A 20,525-nucleotide genomic window follows, 5' to 3' on the forward strand; every position below is an offset into this window, starting at 1 on the left:
CTTGTAATGGTCTCTTTCCCCTTCAGTTAATGAGTCTACAAATATCAAATATGTATTGTTAGGCTTCGTTTAGATGTTGAGTGACTTACTTAAAAATGAGTAGCACAAAAGCTATTCCAAATGCAGGAGGATGTCGTGTAATAATTAGGAATAAAATTCCTAGATCGTCTCTTTGAGGAAAGTTTTAAATCCAAATTCGTATAAAATAGTAAAAAGTTTCACAAACAAAAGTGGTGGTATGTACAATGAATGAAAAAGTGCAACAAAAATAAAAAGGACACTAGTCATAAACTAGATTCATACTTTTGATTTTTTTTTTAGTGTCAAAATAAAACATAAAAGACTAACAAATTGAAATTAATAATTAAAAATTCAACTATGCTAAACAATTTTAATTAATTTGAAAATAAAATAATAAACCAAAATTAATCCAAAATATAATTGTAATGCATATTTAATAGAAGTTCTAAGAAACAAGAAAAATAACTGACATAAAATAAAATAAACAGTAAATAAAATGTCCAAAATTTTAATCCAAAAAATATCAAGAATACACCATAAACTTCAAATTGAGATTAAATAAAAAGTAGGGAATGAAAAGATCAAGCCAAATAAACGAAGATGGAGATTAAAAGTAGTAGATGAGGCTAGACTGTAGCAATAATTAGATCCCTTAAGGAGTTTTTCAACGGTGCTGCAGCTTGAATGAAACTGGCTATGTGAAAAGTGGGTGTGCAGCGCTAAATGAATTCAGCTGAACCTGGAAGAAGGTGTGCGGCGTCCGGTTAAAGTCCAAAATCTTTCATTTCGTGCGGTGCTCAATTAAAAGCCCCAAGGGAAAATCTATGTTGCGGCCCCAAGAAAGAATTATTTACTTCCCAAGTGAAAATTAGAAGTCAAATATACGACACCCAATGAAAATAAAATGAAAAGAATGTCTCTATAGGTCAAAGTCTCCAATCTCAATTAATGCAACCCTTGGTCAAATAGTCAAAGTTAAAGTTTCAATCCCAATTAATCACAATTAGTGTGTCGTGCCCTCTTGAAGTCCCAATGCCAAAAGTCCATGCTTGAGTCAAATGCTTCCAATTAATTAAAAGTTGATTTTTCATTTCTTAGCCTATATAAAAAAAAATTAGAAAAAAAATAGAATATCAAAAATATGTTGTGCATGTAAATGAACATTTTTCAATTAAATAACAAGTTATAATATTTAGCAAAACCATGTTACTTATCAATTTAAATCACAACTCAGATTTATGCATCTTAATCATTTTTTCATCTAAACCAATAATAATGTAATGAAAGAATTAAAATATATTAGTTCTAAATGTATAAAAATATGTAATATTTTAGTTTAATCACTGAGATAAGATGATATAGAAAATATGTAAATAATAGTGAAATAGTTTGTAAATAGTAGTGAAATGATTTTAGTTACCATATTTTATAGAGTTTTGGGAAAGGAGAGAGAAAAAAACTGAATAAAAATATTATAAAGCTAACTAATTGTTAGAATATATTTTTTTAATATTATTTTTGTTTTGAGATTTGAAACTGTAATTTTTTTTTATTTTATATTTTGATTGGAAGTTTGTAAAAGTTGTATTGATTAAATGAAAAAGTTGAAATTTTGAAAATTTGAAATTGAAGTGTTTGTGTTATGGCCCAAACATTCAACATTCAACATTTTCACTAATTGGGCCAAGATTTACCTTATTTGCATGGAAAAATATAGTTGCAAGTATAATTGTGCACTAATCTGTATACCAATGTGATGTAATTGGTCAAAAAGTAGATTTTATTAAAAATAATATTAATTTAAATTTTAAATATGAATGAATCAGTATTGGTATACAGATTAGTATGCGACTGTGCTTGTATATAGTAAAATTCTATTTGCATTGGCCCAATTAGTGATTGGCCTTAGTAGTCTTATGTAATTCTGCATTTCCTTAGTTTGTTAGTTGAGAAGGTTGTTAGGCTGTTATGGATATAGTATGGGATTGGAGGAGTATAAGTAGAGTTGGAAATCAGTCTGTAAGAATTATATACAACTTACCTTTTAGTTTCTTACTCCCTTTCCTCTCTCTCTCTCTCTCTCTCTCACACACACACACACACACACACACACACACACATTTTTCTTGGAGGCGCTTACCCTCAAAGTAAGCTAAATTTCGATTAATTGCTTAAGCATGTAACAAGACTGGTATCAGAGATGTCGATCTTGTGAGAAGCTATTCACATGGCAGAAGGTACACGGATGAATTAGCTATAGGGGCCTCAACTCATTAAAGAGGTCGACCGACTCCCAATTTAAAACAATAGAGATGGAGATGATGGTGTTAAAGTGCCAATCCAATTGGTAGTTCAACAGTTGGTGGCGTTAACGGTCGAGATGCAAAAGAGGAACTAGACCTATTCTGGGTAGTCATCACCAGGGCCTCCACCTGGCTTTGTGGATGCCTTGGTCTGAAAACTAGATCTCGGCCTAAAGTGTGCGCGACTAGATTTCCTACTTTCGACAAAAAGAATCTCACCGGTTGGCATTATAAGGTAAACCACTTTTTTTCTTTTTATAACACATTACCTTAACATTGGTTGTGCCTGGTTTCCTTCCATATGGATGGAAATGCTCTGACTTGGTTCTAGGATTTGAATGAGTCAGGAGCCTTTACTAACTGGGAGGCTTTTGTTAAGGCCTTATTAGAAAGAGTTAGGCCCAATGCATACAATGACCCAATGGAGGACTTAACTAGGCTTTGAGAAAGGGGCTAGGAAGACTATAAAACCCAATTTGAGGCCCTATCTAACAGGTTGATGGGCTTGTTAGATGTGTAAGTTTTCTTAGTGGGCTGAAAGACAAAATCTATTTACCGAGAAGGATGTTTGGGCTAAGGGACCTCACAACCGCCTATGGGCTGACTAAGATACAAGATGAACATGTGACCATTGGTAAGAAAGGGGCCATAAACTTTTTGGCCCACTATGAGTCTAGAATACTAAGAAACCCCACTGGCTAAACTGGAGATGACTTGAAGGGGAACAAGGAAGTTATGCCGATACAAAGGGTCAATCAAGAACAAATGAAGGACAAGTGTGATAAAGGCCTTGTTATTATTGTGATTCCAAGTGGAATCTAGGCCACAAGTGTGTAAAACCCCATATATTTTTTCTTGAGGAAGATGACATAGAAATGGAAGAAGGGGTAGTGTAGGAAGTTGAGGTACTGGAGAAAAAGGACTGTCAAGAATTTATGTTCATTCTTGGTGGGCTAGAGATCTCTCTTCACGCCATCACATAATCACTTAACCCAAAGACCATGTCAGTAAAAGGAAAAGTAGGATCTCAATGTGTAGTTATCTTGATTGAATTTAGTAGTACACATAACTTTATATTCCCAAAAGTGGTTAATAGTGGACAATTGGTGGTCAAAAATAGGGAGAAACTTAGAGGCAGGGTGGCCAATGGAGAGTAATTAGTCATGAAGAGAAATGTAATAAGGTTTGGGTGGCTATCCAAGGAATAGTCCTTATCTTGGATGTGTGTATGTTGGTCTTGGTAGGTTGCGACATGGTCTTGGGTGCGTAGTGGCTTCAAACACTAGGTCATATATCGTGGAATTTTGACAAGCTCACAATGAAGTTAAAAAAGGGTGACCAGCATGTTCAACTACATGGGTTAGCTTCTATAAGGGTTCCTTCCATCTCCTAGCTTGAGGAGTTAAAGCATACTTACAAGGTGGATAACAACATTTAAGACATGTTCAACAGACTATAAAACGATGAGTTGTCATCAAAATACATGGTCAATAATGGACTATTGTTTTACAAAAAGTAGCTATATATTGCTTAGGACCCAATTCAAACACAAGTTTCATTAGTTACTGCATATTAGTACATTGGAGGGCTAGTCAGGCTACGACAAGACCATCCATAGAGTTAGAAGGGATTTTCTTTTTTGGCCAGGGCTAAAGGCATATGTGAAGATATTTATTCGAAACTAAGTGTATGTCAATTGTCAGACAATCAAAATAAAACAAACACTTTCTAGTGGGATTCTACAACCCCTACCAATTTCCAAACAGTCATGGACCAACATTTCTATAGATTTCATAGATGGCCTCCCAATCTCCAAAGTATATAACAGTATAGTCATTTCTTACCCTTGGCTCACCCATACAATACCAGTTCTATAGCCCAACTATTCCTCCATCACATCTTTAAGCTCCACAGGCTCCCCAACTCCATTATTTTTGACCAAGATAGCCTTTTTATAAGTAAACTCTGGCATGAAGTGTTCATGTTGTAGGGAGTTTAGTTAGCCTTTAGTACAACATACCATCCTCAAATGGATGGCCAAATAGAGATTGTCAAGAAAATTTAGAAAATTATCTGTGGTGCTTTGTATGGGACAAATCGAAGAATTGGTTGAAGTGGATCCAACTAGCAAAGTATTGGTACAATACTTCCCAACATTCTTCCACCAAGTTGACACATTTTGAAAGCTTGTATGGCTACCCTTCACACGATTGGAGTCCACGGATGAGACACTGAGATCCCGAGAGCAGATCATGCAACTCCTACGCCACAACCTTCACCAAGCTCAGGATCATATGAAAGAATATGTAGATCTAAGATGACAAGAACGAAACTCTATTGAGGGTGACTGGGTCTACTTACGTTTACAACCCTATTGGGTGTTGTCTACAAACCATTGCAGGAACTTGAAGCTGGCCCTAGAATACTATGGCCATTTCAGGTTATCCACTGAATAAGAGTCGTGGCTTACAAACTTTAGCTACCTTCCCCAGTCCAAACTCATCCCGTGTTTTACATCTCTCAACTCAAAAGGAAGTTAGGTTAGTAAGGCCCCCTGGTTCCCTAACTACCTCCAATTGATTCGGCTGGAGTTTGCCAGGCCGAACCAAAAGTTATCTTAGCCAGTCACTTGGAGAAGATCGGACAGTATCCCGCTATGGAGATCTAGGTTCATTGACAAGGGTAAACAAAAGAAGAGGCCACAAGGGAGAAGTATTCAGAGTTAAAGGTAGTCTACCCTCACCTTATGGGCAAGATGCTTTGAAAATGAGAGGAATTGTAACGGTCATCCCCAGCTGCCGCCACTCAAGACATTGTCATGGGTTACTTTATCTGCCACCACTCAACAACAAGAGAAAAGAAGTATGAAATAAGATTAGAGTTGTTAGGGAGTGAGATAGAGGATATGAGATAGGCGTTATGGGCTGGGCCAGTAGTACATCTGTTATCTGAGCACTTAGTAGGCTTGTTATTAGGCTAGGCTCTAGATTTTATAATACTTTTTGCTATTTCTTTATTTGCATTGATTTGTTAGTTGACAAAGTTGTTAGACTGTTATGGATATGCGACGGGATTGAAGAAGTATAATCTCTTCTCTCTCTCTCTCTCTCTCTCTCTCTCTCTCTCTCTCACTCATTTTCCTTAGAGTTGCTTGCCCTCAAAGTAAGCTAAGTTCAGATGAATTACTCATTCGTGTGACACTATGCCATCAGAACCAACTTAATTATGTTAACACTAGATTCCCAGAATCCAAATAGGTGGCGGTCATGTTACTTGACACTACCTTATAGTTAATATTAATAATTTATTATTATTAATGGTTGTCATCCATGGTGTGATCTTCAAATCCTTGGTCTTCCAAAAATGTAAGAACTCTAGCTAGCTAAATCCGGGACTGGATCACCCGAGTTTTCCATTTAGATTGATTATGGGTTATTTGCCAGTTTGTTGTGCCATATATCCCCAAATAATGATAAACATTGCTCTTCGAATGATTAAGTATCCTATGCATATTTGTTTTGAACTTACTTGTCTTGACTTGTTTATTCTATACACAAATATTGTGAAAAACTGAGTTTCGTGGGCTTAGATAATCTTATTGACCTTTGGGACTTGAATGCACCACCGGCATTGTGGTGGCTGCTATATATTGTTTTGAGTTGTCTATTTTTATTTTTTATTTTTTTGCTTCCATTTTTTCTTAATTTTGGGAATGACATTAAAAAGAAACAGTAAATGCAATGCTTTTTGTTTTTTTTTTCCCCTTGAAGACGAGAAGTACAAGGGCTACTAATTGGGCTACTAACAATATCGTTAAAGATCAAGCAAATTAGATGAAAACTTCATTTTTTATTTTCTATTGTGGCAAAGAAAACTATATATTAATATATTAATCACAACATAATTGTGGGGGTACAAGACTCATATAAGAATTGTGTACAATCCTTATAGTGAAAGAGAAAAATAAAATAAAAAATTATTCAAACTAGTTAATTCAGCCTTATATTTCTTGGCTAGAGGCCATGATAGAGGTTGATACTAAGGCATTTTTTTACAGTGTAAACAAATTATTGTGACCCTTCAACTCATGTGATCCGTAAAAACCTATAAGATTGTTGCCTGAGCATAGATGACTACACTATAGAGGGCTAAAGTGAAGAAGTCCTTAGTGAATGCCCATCTAAATTATTACTAGTAGATGAAGCATCCAAACGATGGCGTATAAGATCCATGCAAAAATGCATCGATGCAATTGATTCATGTGACAATTTTTTATTATTATTTATTTATTGGAAGATGGTGAGGCGCTAGTAAGAGATGATGTCGTGGTAGCGGGTTGCCAGTCATGGAGATTGGAAGAGTTGCAATAGATTTGATAAGATGGAAGCAATGTTGGGTAGTGAAGAGAAAAATGCATATAAGCAAGATGCAAATTAAGAATTAACGTTGTTTAAAACACGGTTTGATTGAGAGAAGGGAGGAGTTAACTCCACTCTTTGAAAGTGTCTCTATAGTGATTTTGATATCTTGGAGTTGAAAATTTGGATTTGGAAGAAACCGAAGTAAAATGTGAATTGTCATTTTTGTCCTTCTATTTAAACACAAAGCTCCTTCTCCCCCTTTTCCCTGTCTCCTTCGGCCCCTTTATTTTTCTCCCCCATGTCCTTGCTCCTTCTCCCCCTTTCCTAAACTTTCTGTATTTTGTGATAGGTGTCGTTTTTATTTAGGTTTCTTTCTTACATCATTTAGCACCGCAACTCTCCATCTTCCAAAGATTTGGATTCTCTTCATCTACCTCCCTTAAGCCTACCGACAAGGAACATGTGAGTACTGTAGAGAATATATAATAGTGCTACTAGGAATGTAGAGGCCACAAATACAAGTGGAGATGCTAAACATTCCAATTAAGCTAAAGATTCAGGTTCTACACAGAGTAAAGCCACTTATCAGACTAAAAAATTGGGTCCTAATCTGGATACCGACCCTACTATAGTTGAGTCTATCTAAAGGAGAAAATGTTTTAAATGAACTATTTTTTTTTTTCCTTATTTAGACTCCAAGAATGAGGAGGAGCTATCCATGGATGATTTGTTTAAACTAGTGGGAGAGAGGAAGAATGCTAAAGGAGAAGGAGATGGTAAGGAGGATAAGAGAAGGAAAATCAATTCTATTTGCTCTGTGAAGATGGGTTTTCGTTTTGTTTCGGTTTCTAATTTTTTTTTTCCACCTTATCGCCGCATAGAGGGTGTGTGGGGTGTGTTAAATACTGAGGCTTCTATGTAGCAAAATCCATATATTAAACCTCATCTATTAGAATAATTCTATTTAAAAGCTGTTACACACCATCTTCTAAACTTCAAAGATGGTTATAAATAGATTAATTAAGAAAAAATCTAGTTGCAAGCACAATTGCAGACTAATATGTGCATCAATCTAATGTGATTGGTCAAAAAGTAAATTTTATTAAAAACATTCCTAATTTAAATTTTGAATATGAAGGAATCAGTATTAGTACGTAAATTAGTACACAACTTTGTTTATATGTAACAAAACTCATAGATTTATTATACAACGCAGGAAATTGTCATCCCACCCATCAAATATTAACCCTCTCATGATAGATTCAACTTAAAAATATCATTCTATGTTTGCTCAATAAAATAATATCTTTTATAAAATCAAAATAAAGCTTTGAGGATGATCAAATTTTAATAAGGAATTAATAAAACATGAACTAATAAGCTAACAAAACACCCTATAAGGCCTTGGCTATTAACATTTTTTATTTATTTATAATATGGACTATAACTCAATGTAAAAATTATAATTGCAAGATATATAATAATATGGTTCCTCTCGTGTATTAATTATTTTGCTATTTTATGGGACCCATGATTATAGTTTTTTAATTGTAGAATCTATTTTTATTTTAAAAGAGTATGCAGTGTTTACACATGGATCCCATAACTATCTAGTCTAGCATTACTGAGTAATATGGAGGAGACGTGGTCAACATTTACTCCGTCGTCTGGAATATAGTTGCTAACTTGTTTCTAATAAACAAACGAGCATGGACGGGTAGGTCTGAATGTCAGCTGAAGATCGAGGGCGGGCGACCGATACAACTCCCACGTACGCACCATCTCTCTGATCTGTTCCTCTTTCTCAAATTCAAGATTCCATTCCAGACTACTCCTAGAGACCCTTCACGAAGGCAATGGTATGTACGATCGACTATCAAATCTTTAGCTCCTGTGCATGTATTGATCAATATTTTAAAAAGTTCGAGAAAATTAACATTTTAGTTAATGACTTTAATTGGTTCTTGATTTTTGTTGTTGTTGTTGTTGCAGTCTCTCACACCTTTGATGTTTAGGTCACTGCTGAGGCTGCTCACATCGCTGATTGGAGAGCCTGCGTCTTCAATCTCGACCTTACTGTACTACAGCCGTCTTCTTCCTCAGAATATCGTTCTGGAGAGACTGGTTCGCCATGATTTGCTCGATGACGAAAACTATCTCTTCCATTTTCTTATTAACTTCCTCAGATGCTTCTGGTAGTTATATAATCAGATGTTGCCTGAATCCGTACCTTGCTGAGATTTGACTCGATCGTCTGTTTGATGGTCTCCGGTCTCCTCCATATATGGATTTAGCAAACTGAGATATTGGTGGGTTCTCAATTTTTGACCTTTTTTTTCATACAATTAAACTTTTGCATAATCATTTGATGGAATCGTTACTTTGCTAATTTATGAGTATATTGATGTTAGATTTCAATTCACAATGAATAAAGTTTTTTTTTCAGACAATTCCATGTCTACATGAAACTGGGTTTGAATTGTGAGTACTGTTTTATTAGAATCTTTGTGTTATAACCAGAATCCAAACTTTCTTATGATCTTCTTGTGCGGTGAGAAGCACTGTATACACAAAATTGCTTTAAATTAAACATGATCATTAACCTGTAAAACATAAAGAAGAAGGAAAAGAACAGAGAATTTTAAATGAAGCAAAAGCTCGATATTGTTGATTTGCTTTGGTTGGACGATAACACAAGTAGGACACAGGAAAACAAAGCTGAGAACTTGACAACAATTGACATTAGACAATATTTATATGGCTGATGATCACTTTGCCCAGCTAGATTGTCTTTAAACGACCCTCCAAAAGGCATTGTCACTTTAGAAGATTTCTTCCGAATTCCTCCAGCATCAAGAAATGTACTCAAAAGATGCCTTTAAAGGCATCTTCCATTCATCTATCGATCTGGTGATTTTTGAAGTCGCCAAGCTGCTTGCTTTGCTAAGGTTGCAATACATAATTAATGGTTGAGGGCGGGGAGCGCAATATGCATCCATGTTTAAGAGCAGCCATGATTCGTCTTTAACTGATGCTTTAATTAAAAGCGAGGCTTTGTTTGATTAGCATTTCCAGCTTAATTATAGAAAAGAAGTAACAGATAAAGTGTTAACTATTATTAGGTGAAGAAGACAGGAGACCATTGATTTGCGCATGTCTGAAACCTCTTTTTGGACATAATGCTTATGATCAATATGATCAAGATCAGGTTTTAGATAGTACTAATTAAATATATATATGACACCCATGTGACGTCATCTAATGTCAACCATAAATCAAGGGTGAATATATATAACATTAATTAAAACAAAGGGACATGGGAAGATTTTCCTTATTATAATATTTCTCATAGTTTTCAAGGGTAGTAGGTACCACAGTAGAAAGAAGTAGTAGTTCTTGAAAATTCCATGAAATGGTCATTATTTTTTAGTACTTTTGCCTCTAAACCTTAGCCAAATTAGGGAATTAATATGATCAAATCATATAGTTTATAAAAATCATTGGATTATTTTATGAAAACAAAATTATTGTAGCTAATTGGTGCCTTCATGAGCGGGCTGGGTTAAGAGTATTGGTATTGGCCCAGCCCAATCAAATTTTAGCTAACTTAAGTAAAAGTGTTTTGCATTTAACTAGTCAAAATTCAAAGCTATTATCTATTCATCTCCAAAATTATATTTTACTCTAAAAATATTATGTTGGATAATTAGGTTAAAGAAAAAAATAATAGAAAAAAATAATTTTAAATAAAAATTACATTCTTAATTAATATATGGAGTGTATTTACAAAATATAAAAAAAAAAATTATTATTATATTATTATTTTGATTTTGGGATGAATAGTCTAATATAGACTAGTTTCTTCAAATCCTTTGACTTTAGTCAAAACTTCAACTTTTATCCAAATTTTATATTACAAGGGTTGGTTTGAGTGGTAAAGTATTTTATACTATTATTTATTATTTTATAATTACTTTTCACATACTTTTTATTATTATCTACTACTATTCATGATTATTCAATACTTTTTCATTACCTTTTTACTAATATTTATAAAATATTTAAAATTACCTCAATACCCAAACACAACTTTAAGTACCAACAAATTCAATCTTATCGTGCAGCGGGCCGAGTCATTAAAAAAAATGAAATACTATAATTAAACATTATTATTAGAATCTTGAAAAAAAAAAAAGAAAAAAAAAAGCCATGAATCCAAAAGTAGTGCTGGTTTGGGTGAATATCAAGACCGATGTGCTTATTATTATATGAAAGTGCTTTTTTTTTTTTTTATCAAAGATTCCATCATCAGTTTAATGCATTTTTGTAGTATATGTTATCTTGAAGTGACTCTAAATTAATATTTGAGCCGTTTCCAAAAGACACCGACCAAAACCTGAACCATCACCGTGGGCTGGAGATGATTCATTCTCCCTCTTCAACTTGTTCTTACAAGATAGGCTTCAACACATAAGAAAAAAATTCTTAGGTGCCTGCTCAATGGTGTTCAAACTTGCACCTAACCTTAGCCAGAGATCCAAACCCTCTATTGGCTTAGACTGAGGAAGATAGTGTCTAATATTCATACTTCTTCTGGCTAGAAGATGGAAGTTAGTGAAATAGTTAGAATTAAAATATTTTATTAAACGAAAACACTACTTTGCAGCCCCAACGTGACCCGCTCATAAAAAAAAAAAAAAAATGATTTACTTAATAATTAAGAAAATGATTTTTAGTATATTGATATATTTTTTTATTTTTAAAAAATATTTAAATATATTAAAAATGTGAAAAAAAAAATTAAAATCTCAAAATGTGCTAACAGTAAATAAGAGCGGTACTCGCCCTTTATTAAATTTTAAAAAATAAAAAAGAAATAATTTAAATAAAAGTATTATAAAATCAAAAAGTTATTTAAATATAATTTTTATAGATAGAATTTTTGTACTAATAAATCCCCTCTGTATATTTCGGTCACTTCGAGATCCTCGGATGATAACATGTGATTTTTTACGTTTCCCTTCGCCTGTCGCCCACTACCTATGAGACCGTTGGACTCCAATCCTCTTCCCAATATGCCCCCACAACGTTCATCTCCTAACGGAAAGGTTAAGGTCATTATCGTAAGAAAGAAAAACCGACCAACGGACCAACAGGTATCGCCCCGTCTCTTCAGAGAGTTGGAAGCTTTTGAAAAGTGTCTGACGTTGTTATAGCGAATCCTTCACTGACAGTCGCCAGGGAGAACTTGAATCCACAATGCTGGACGGACTTCTTGGCCGTGGGTTCGCCTCCAAATGGTTTTTCCTCAAATCTCTCTTTCTCATCGCTGTTTTTTTTATTCAATCTCTATCGCTGTTTTATATCAATATACGTGGTCCTCGGATTATTATTTCTTTCCTAAAGTTTGGTTTTTGCTTGTGGTTTATAGTAAGCCGTTGATTAAATTGACCAAGACTCGGATAGATGTGGTTCGGAGGAAGAGAAAGGCGACTGAGAAGTTTCTGAAGAAAGATATCGCTGATTTGCTTGCCAATGGCCTCGATATCAATGCTTATCAGAGGGTAAATTCTTCCTGCTTTTGGCCTTTTGAGTTTCGGTCTTTTTTAGGGAATCTCGGTCACTGTCGTTTGTCTGGGCTGAGAAAGTTCAGCGAGAGAACAATAGCTCAAGGTCGTGAGTTCTTCAGTTTTATTATTTTTTAAAAATGAAAAGCGCGCAAGTGATATGAAAATGCATATTGCTTGGATGAAGAAATCACTTCTTGGGAAAAATGTTTTAAGGCGACAACAAGTTTCTTTGAACATTAGAAGATACTACATATACTAACCAGCTTTGGAGAGAATTGGAAATTTTTGAATTGAGATATAACTTCTGCCTCCAAAGGTTCCAGTTTTTGTTTTTGGTAGGAACCTGATAGCACTTCTAGATTTTGCCAACGGCTCTGTTGTTGAGCTGTTAAATGATCTGTGTTTGGCGTGTTCTGTACTCAAAGAAATGCTGTTGTTTCTTGCGAGGTGGTGAACCAGGCTGATGGACTTCTAGTTGAATTGATGCTTTCTTCGTGTTATGATTTCGTTGAGCAATCATGCGATTTGGTATTGAAACATCTTTCAATAATGCAAAAACAGAGGTATGGGTTGCTCTTTGCTGTTACAATTGCAGATGAATTATTTTGTGGCTTTAAATTGTCGTCCAAGATTTCATGATAAGCCAATATTGGATGCTAGCTATATGATAAGTATATATTTAATGTATGAATCCATATTTATATATCTAGTACCATACTGGCTGGAGAATTCACTTCATATGCAACATTGCCAAGATATGACATTTGTTTACATTAACCTTAACTATTTGAGTCATCTATGGATCTCGTCTGCACGGCTCATTTTGTCTGTGCATACATTTTTTGGTACCTATTTGTGGCCATACTATCAATTATGCTCATCTTTCTTTTCTATACACATTATACCACTGGCATATGTCGACCCATCTTAAACTACTGGGCAGCATGGATAACTACTCAAATATGAAATACATATGGACTTAGTATGAGGGCAATATATGGGTGATCCCCCGTAATCTAGGACAGAAAAGCTCTTGCAATTTATAATGATTCAAAGGGATTCCAATTGTAAGCTACTTTTTTTCTCTGTAATATTAGTAATCTTTTTGGATGTAAGTCTAGGTTTGGAGTTTTCACTAGGTCATTATCAATGGTATTGGGATCAATGCCAGCCAGCCAGCCAGAAGTGTGAATGTTGAGACATGTCATCTACAATGGAATGATCCAACGGGGACAACATGAATTTAAAGGGACAGATTGTAAGACCTCGGATTTAGGCTGAGAGGATGTTGAATAAGATCTCACATTGCCTAGGAAAAAGAATTTATTGTAATTTGTAATGATTCCAAAAAGCTGTAACGTTGATTTTTTTTTTTTTTTTTTTTGGGGGGTATTCTCCATACATGGATTGAGATTTTCCTTGAATTCTTATATATTACTATCAGTTCGAGACTTATGGGTTTTAGATGAAATCTGGTGTGTATTCTTGCGGGAGCTGACATATTGAATGGTAAGTACGGATGCAGTTATGGGTTGTATACGTATAGAAAACTTTCCTGCCAATTGGATATTAAATACTTCCATCTCATTGATTGTTAAGCTGGATCGTATAACTATTGGGTATGCTTTGATCTACATTAGATATTTAGGTTTGGGGCCAAAGAATTCTCATCTCAAACTTAAAATTCTCATATTATCATTACACCTTTCCCAAATCCCCATACAAAATATAATAAATAATTCAACTTTTTCAAATCCCAATACAACTTTTTCAAATCCCAAAATAATAATATTATTAAAAATAATATTTTAAATTCTCATCTCTACCCCCAAAATTCTTTGTGGATTAAGAAATCTGATTGAGGTACTGAGTATCGTTCGGTGGTATTTTGGATGTCACCTAGTGTAAATTCATGATTTGGTGATTAAATGTATGTGATTACCATAGATTTGTGCCGAGACATATTGCACTTATCACAACAAAACGTGCCTGGACATATTTCTAGTTTTGATTGCGTATCTTAGGATGCTAATAGGTCCTACCTTACTATATATATATTTAGGATGAAAGATCTGACTGTCATACCCTACTGAGCCATTTCACCTCATATTTGTTATTTGACCTTAGATGATCATGTTATGATACATGTTCTGAACTCTAAAGGGCGGGAATGTTCATGAGTTTCTATTTTCCTTATAGCCCACTAGAATGTAACTAGGTCTCTCACTCTTTGTATACTTCCTGTGTACTTGGGCATTGCCTAGTTTCCTCATATTCAATAAAGATTATTACTTATGAAAAAAAAAATGATACATGTTCTGAACTTCTCTGGGTTGCCTTTTATTTTCTCTCAAATCTTCTGTTTGGAATCTCTTTCACTTAACCATCTTTCTATTCTTCTTTACAGGGAATGCCCTGAGGATTATAGGGAGGCTGTATCATCCCTTATGTTTGCTGCTGCAAGATTTTCAGAATTGCCAGAATTACGCAAACTTAGGCAAATATTTCAAGATAGATATGGGAATTCCCTGGAATTATATGTGAATCAAGAGGTAATTCTTTATGAACCTGCTCTTAATAAAATAACCATAAGTTAAGAGTTTATGATTTTTCAAGTTCTAATTGGCTGAGTTGCTCATTAATAGTTTGTTGAGAATTCTGCTTCAAAGCCATCTACATTAGAGAAGAAAGTTCAGCTAATGCAAGACATAGTGCTAGAGTATTCGATAACTTGGGACTCCAAGGCTTTTGAGAAGAGGATGTATAGACCCTCTACATGTGTACAGGTGTGCCATTATGCATTCTATGATTTTATAGATATAGCTGGAAGACAGAAGAACCAGAGAGCATATCTTGGGATCGTTAAGAGCATTCTGTTTGTCTGGCTTTTTATTTTTTATTTTTGGAAAATTTTCTTTGCAGTCAAATGGCTATTCTCAAAATATCTTCCACATATTTGAATTTTTGTGCCATTTCTGCATTTAACTGCAGGAGCAACCTACAAACTATGGTTCTTTCAATGTCACTACCAATAAAAACGAACCATATAATGGTATGGGAACCATCCCAAGAGGAGAAAAGCCTAATGTTTCATTTAAAGAAAGACTTGAGGTTACTAATGATGGGCGTGGATTGTGCAATGGCCTCGAAGGTACCATATCAAAAAGAGAACTGGACATTCAGTCTAGACATGAACTTTCTGGCAAGGGATACGATATGCTTAATTACATAGAACGAGATATCCCGAAAAAGGATGGTCATGACATTTCGTACCAAGGAAGGCAGGAGGTTGTCAATGGCAAGCATGAAGCATGGAATTTGAAGGGAGATGCCACCGCAAAACCAGTTACATCTGGAACTTCATCTCGGAAAAAACCAGTCATTGACGGTCGACCCAGGTTGCTTATTGGTAGGGAGAACAAGTCTCCCGCAAATGACTGCAGAGGATCCTTATTACATGGAAAGCCAGAAATTTATCCTAGTTTTGCAGGACAGCAGTCGAAGGGCAATGCTAAGGAACCGTTAGCAGGTAATAATCATTCTGGTCAACATGATGTCACAAAGTCAGTGAAGAAATTTGAGAAGGGTGTAATAATCGACAATGTGAAGCCCCAATACAATAAGGCTCCCTCTCGACAGCAGTCGAAGGGCAATGCTAAGGAACCGTTAGCAGGTAATAATCATGCTGGTCAACATGATGTTACAAAGTCAGTGAAGAAATTTGAGAAGGATGTAATAATCGACAATGTGAAGCCCCAATACAATAAGGCTCCCTCTCGACAGCAGTCGAAGGGCAATGCTAAGGAACCTTTAGCAGGTAATAATCATGCTGGTCAACATGATGTTACAAAGTCAGTGAAGAAATTTGAGAAGGATGTAATAATCGACAACGTGAAGCCCCAATACAATAAGGCTCCCCCTCCTTATGTTAAGCCTAATCTTAAAGCAAAGACTAGCAAATCTGGACCCAATTTAGGATCTTCAATGGCTGGTTTTGGCAGTAGTGTAGCCCTTACAGACACTTCAATGCGCAAGGGAGGCAGAGCTACTAATACTTCAGAGAGGATCCAATTACGTTCAGATCACTGTGTCCATCAGAGGCAGGTCGTGGGAACTGCAAGTTTGAATGGTCATGGCCAAGAGAAAGATCATCTTGATCAGGACGGCGTAACTAGTAACTCATCATCAAAACTAAGATCAGCCAGGAGACACGCGAAATCACATCATGACCATAATAATGCGGGCTACTTTGAAGACACAGGACGTTTTACAAGAAAACCAAGAAGCAAGGGAAGGGACAACTCAAGACGTGGCTTGCAAATTTTGTTTGATGATGAGCAGTATCACAACAATGAAGAGGAAAAGATTTTGGACAAACTCTTAATGCAGTATAGTAAGAAACCTTCACCCTATGAACTAGGAAGGGTGAGGAAATCCAAAACCAATCGGGCACATCACATGAGCACTGATGTGAGGAAATCCCCACAGAATGGTAAAGATGTGCCTGATGAGAAGCCAGAGGCTGTTCCTCCTCCACCCCGATCAGTTTCTCTACCTCGTGAACATACAGGTCAACCAGAGGTAACCAAAAAATTCTCCCGCGCTGTTTCGTTTCAGTCTGATAGGTCAAGTTTAGCTCGGCATGTGCATCCTAAGCTGCCAGACTATGATGATTTGGCTGCCAAGTTTGCGGCGCTTAGAGGGAAGTAAAGAGGTTGAACTTTTATATCTTTTTACGTTATCAGCATGAGTGCAACCATTTTAAAGTTCCAGCATTTATTCCTTTGGTTGATCTGGTGCTGGCTATGAAGAAAAGTAGCGCGGCTATACCCTCCACAACTGACGTTTATCACCCTACCAACTCGGCTTTACAGTTGCATTGATGAATAGAGTATATTCTACATGTGTCTAGTGCTGGAATGTTCTTCTCTGCAACTAATGCACAATTGCAAAGGTTACATAACCATATTTTAACAAAGTTCCTGGCCCTATTCGTTGTGAGAGTTGTAAAAATTCATGTAGCTTCAAAAAATAGATTGAACTTGACATTGAGAAGCTCATATTGTATCAGTGTCCTTTGCACCAAACAAAGAAAAAAATGAAGCTCATATGGTAAATAATTATAATCTTAGTTTAGGATTCCCTTTGAAAGAGAGATGGACTATGAACCATGAAGTGAGAAAATTTATGCCTAGACAATTTTGGGAACTGTGGTTAGCGCGGCTGAACAAAAAGGGCATTGTAGTCAATCTGTATAGCATTGTTATTCTGGTACGAATGTATGGTACCATAATGCAAATTCAGAAAACGACTAATATGAGCTTGAATGTCAGAAAAACCCAGCAACTCATAACAAAGGGCCTATTAACATTCCCCACGTAAAACCCACTCCTTCCCTTTCTTTCGTTTTTTTCCCCTAGGCTCCCACGCCTTTCCTTGTTAAAAAAAAGAAGAGAGAGAAAACTGTAATCGCCCAAGAGAAAAAAAAGGTTAAAAAAAAAAATTCTTTCCCGCCAAAAAGCTACTCATGTTCACCCTCTCTTATATGACAGTTAACCTTTTACTGCACCATACTAAGCCAGAGCCACACAGAGAGAGAGAGAGAGAGAGAGATGAGGGGGACATCCAAGGTGATAATGGGGGCAACCCTAGTAATGTTGGTGAGCCTTGCCATAGTTCTAGGCCTAATCCTGGTGCTGCTAGCTGAGCTCTACTGTTCTCTCTTACTCCGTCGGCGTCAGCTCAGAACCACCACCTCTGGCGCCGCCACGGTCACAGTCAATTCTACTAGAGCCACAACTAACGCTTCTTCTTCCCCGTCCTCACTACCCAAGGACCAGTCATCTCCTTCCCCTCACAGTAGCTTCTATGCCCAAGGGGTTCTCCAGGCTCCGAGAAGCTTACTCTTCCCTGCAATTTCTCCCAAAGAAGACAATGCAGAAGAAACCAAGAAGCAGCATTCTCAGCTTCATCATGTCATTGACTTCCAACTCCAAGAGTCCGGCACAAGCCCTCGTCAAATTGGATTAGTACTATCTACTTCTTCCCCTCCAACTCCCTTAACTCCGATTCAACAAGTCCATATTCAAGGTGCTGGTAATGGTAGTCATGACAAAGCTGGTGCTTTTGAGAAGCATTTTGTTTACATTTCTAATCCCATTTATGACGAAAATGCTGGGCCAAGCAGAGTGGATACTCCATTTGAAACTCCTGACACGTCCCCTTCTAGACTGGAAACGGATGGTTCCTCGGGCGATGATAAAGAGGTTCCCCAATCATCTGCATGCAATCCTTCAAGCCCAGGCACGCCGCCTTTGACTCCAATGAAGAAGCTCCCAGCCGAGGCTTGCTCTATTTCTCTCAGAGATGCCAGGCCTTTAGGCACTTCAGGTAGTGATTCTAACAGTAAAGACGGTCTATCTTCATCATCATCCGGTTCTCCTTGTACTTCTCCTTCATGGTGATGCTGATGCTGATGCATCATCCATTGCATGATCAGACCGCATGTGGGGGGTGCTTTGTTTTCTGCTTTCTTGTTGGGTTGATGTGAATAGAGCAACGTTGATGGAAGTAGTACAAGAGAAAGACGACAACGATGTTTGAGAGTCAGAGGGTAAAAGAGCTTTTCTCTGCATGCGTGCCGTGCCTCTCCCACCGATGCCACGCCTTTAGAACGAACTATTTTTCGTACTCTTTCTTTCCCCTCTCTATATGTACGTTGCAGAACTGCTTTCTGTTTGTTTGAAGTGTTTGTGTGGGCGTTTTTGGATATCTGGTAGAAAATAAGCCATTATTTTGATCGATTTTGAGAAAGAGAGAGTTAGCAACACATGAGACTGCACGTATGCACGTGATCTGCGATGAGTGGACTAGAAAGAACGTAAACGGATGGAAATGGTTTATATATATATATATATATATATAAACCCCTACAGTTCTGTTTTCAATGCGTTGAAACCAAAAAAAAAAACAATATCTGACACCAACGAAGGCCTTTTGTCCACACGGATAAGGACGAGTCCAGTTGGTTCCGCTATGCCCCATGAGCCAACGCAAGAAGCTTCATTCTCTGCATAATTATTTATTTTGTTAAGATTCTCGTAATTATTTATTTAAATATGTTCTGAATTATTTTTCTTTGTTTTTGAGAATTATGATTGTAAATAAATCGAGTTAGAACGTACAACCGAGTCTTGAAATTTTGAAGGAACAATTTACTCATCATCTAACTCTCATCCTCTTATCATCTTATGATATGATATTAGATGATAGATTTATAAGTGAAATATAATATTACTCTCTAATAATCAAATATCATATTATAAAATGATAAGAAGATGATGAGAAATTGAATAATAAGTAGCATTACTCAATTTTAAAAATCAAAGTTTAATTATTTGCAGATACCTTTATATACGTTATTTGCATGTATTAATAATTGTATGTACATACAGGTCAACATCATAATGTTATGACAATTCTCCTATTAGTTTTGTACTAAGAGGTTGATAGAGGTATTTAATTGTGATTTTTTACGTGACAATGACATGGTCTCTATTTATAAACACATGACAATTTAGATATTCATTATATATATTTATATATATATATAGAAAATTCTATAAATTAAACTACCATCTAGCTGTGCAATTGACCCATAAAACTAACAGACCAGCTCCAGGTGGCCCGACCTAACCCGGCTTATATTGGGCTGTTATATAATTGGGTTGGACTGACTATTAACGGGTTTTTAATGTTGCTTTCAACCTGTCCGAATATTATCTTCAGACTTCAATTCTCAATTTCTCATACTCAAACCCCATCTGCCACTACTTCTTTCTCGACCTCCTAAGTTGCAAGTTGTGTCTTTCGGACAAGCACTGATTCATCTTCATTGCAACGCTTCATCTCCTCTCTAGCATGAGGAACAAGGACTCGAAAGGCAATCAGAGACCCGAATGTCTTATTTTTAGTTGGTGTCGGCACAATCGCAGGCCTAGTACAACACATACAACTCCTCTTTTCTTAATTTATTTTCTTATCTTCACTATTATTTTCTTTTTTCTCTCTTTCACTATGGTAAGGAAGTTCCCTAGTTTTTATAGAAGGAAGAAAGAAGGTTGCCCAGCCCGTTGGGAGGGGGGGGGGGGGGGGGGGGGGGGGGAAGGGTAAGCAAATGGAGGGTTGCTATTTTGTTTTTCTACCTTGCGTGGAGGGTTGTGATGGAGGGGGTGGAGGGGGTGTGAGGAAGGAAGCCATCTCCTAGACTT

The 20,525-nt window shown here is 36.2% G+C and overlaps 2 protein-coding genes and 1 long non-coding RNA gene across 3 annotated transcripts; all 3 read left to right on the plus strand.

The window, feature by feature from the left end:
* Positions 1 to 8,294: 8,294 nt before the first annotated feature.
* On the plus strand, positions 8,295 to 9,135 carry LOC122307646. The gene is made up of 2 exons (XR_006241793.1): positions 8,295 to 8,544; positions 8,678 to 9,135. It is a non-coding gene; the product is annotated as an uncharacterized LOC122307646 (long non-coding RNA).
* A 2,554-nt stretch (positions 9,136 to 11,689) lies between these two features.
* Positions 11,690 to 17,406, plus strand: LOC122308294. Its single transcript, XM_043121541.1, has 6 exons — positions 11,690 to 11,985; positions 12,117 to 12,249; positions 12,715 to 12,818; positions 14,663 to 14,807; positions 14,901 to 15,041; positions 15,247 to 17,406. Exons 1-6 carry the CDS (start codon positions 11,945 to 11,947, stop codon positions 16,963 to 16,965), a joined length of 2,283 nt encoding a protein of 760 aa, XP_042977475.1. The 5' UTR covers positions 11,690 to 11,944; the 3' UTR covers positions 16,966 to 17,406.
* Positions 17,407 to 17,619: 213 nt separating this feature from the next.
* Positions 17,620 to 19,068, plus strand: LOC122308295. Its single transcript, XM_043121542.1, has one exon. It carries the CDS (start codon positions 17,868 to 17,870, stop codon positions 18,717 to 18,719), a length of 852 nt encoding a protein of 283 aa, XP_042977476.1. The 5' UTR covers positions 17,620 to 17,867; the 3' UTR covers positions 18,720 to 19,068.
* Positions 19,069 to 20,525: the final 1,457 nt, after the last annotated feature.

Source organism: Carya illinoinensis, chromosome 4 (assembly GCF_018687715.1).
Source record: "Carya illinoinensis cultivar Pawnee chromosome 4, C.illinoinensisPawnee_v1, whole genome shotgun sequence".
Taxonomy (NCBI): domain Eukaryota; kingdom Viridiplantae; phylum Streptophyta; class Magnoliopsida; order Fagales; family Juglandaceae; genus Carya; species Carya illinoinensis.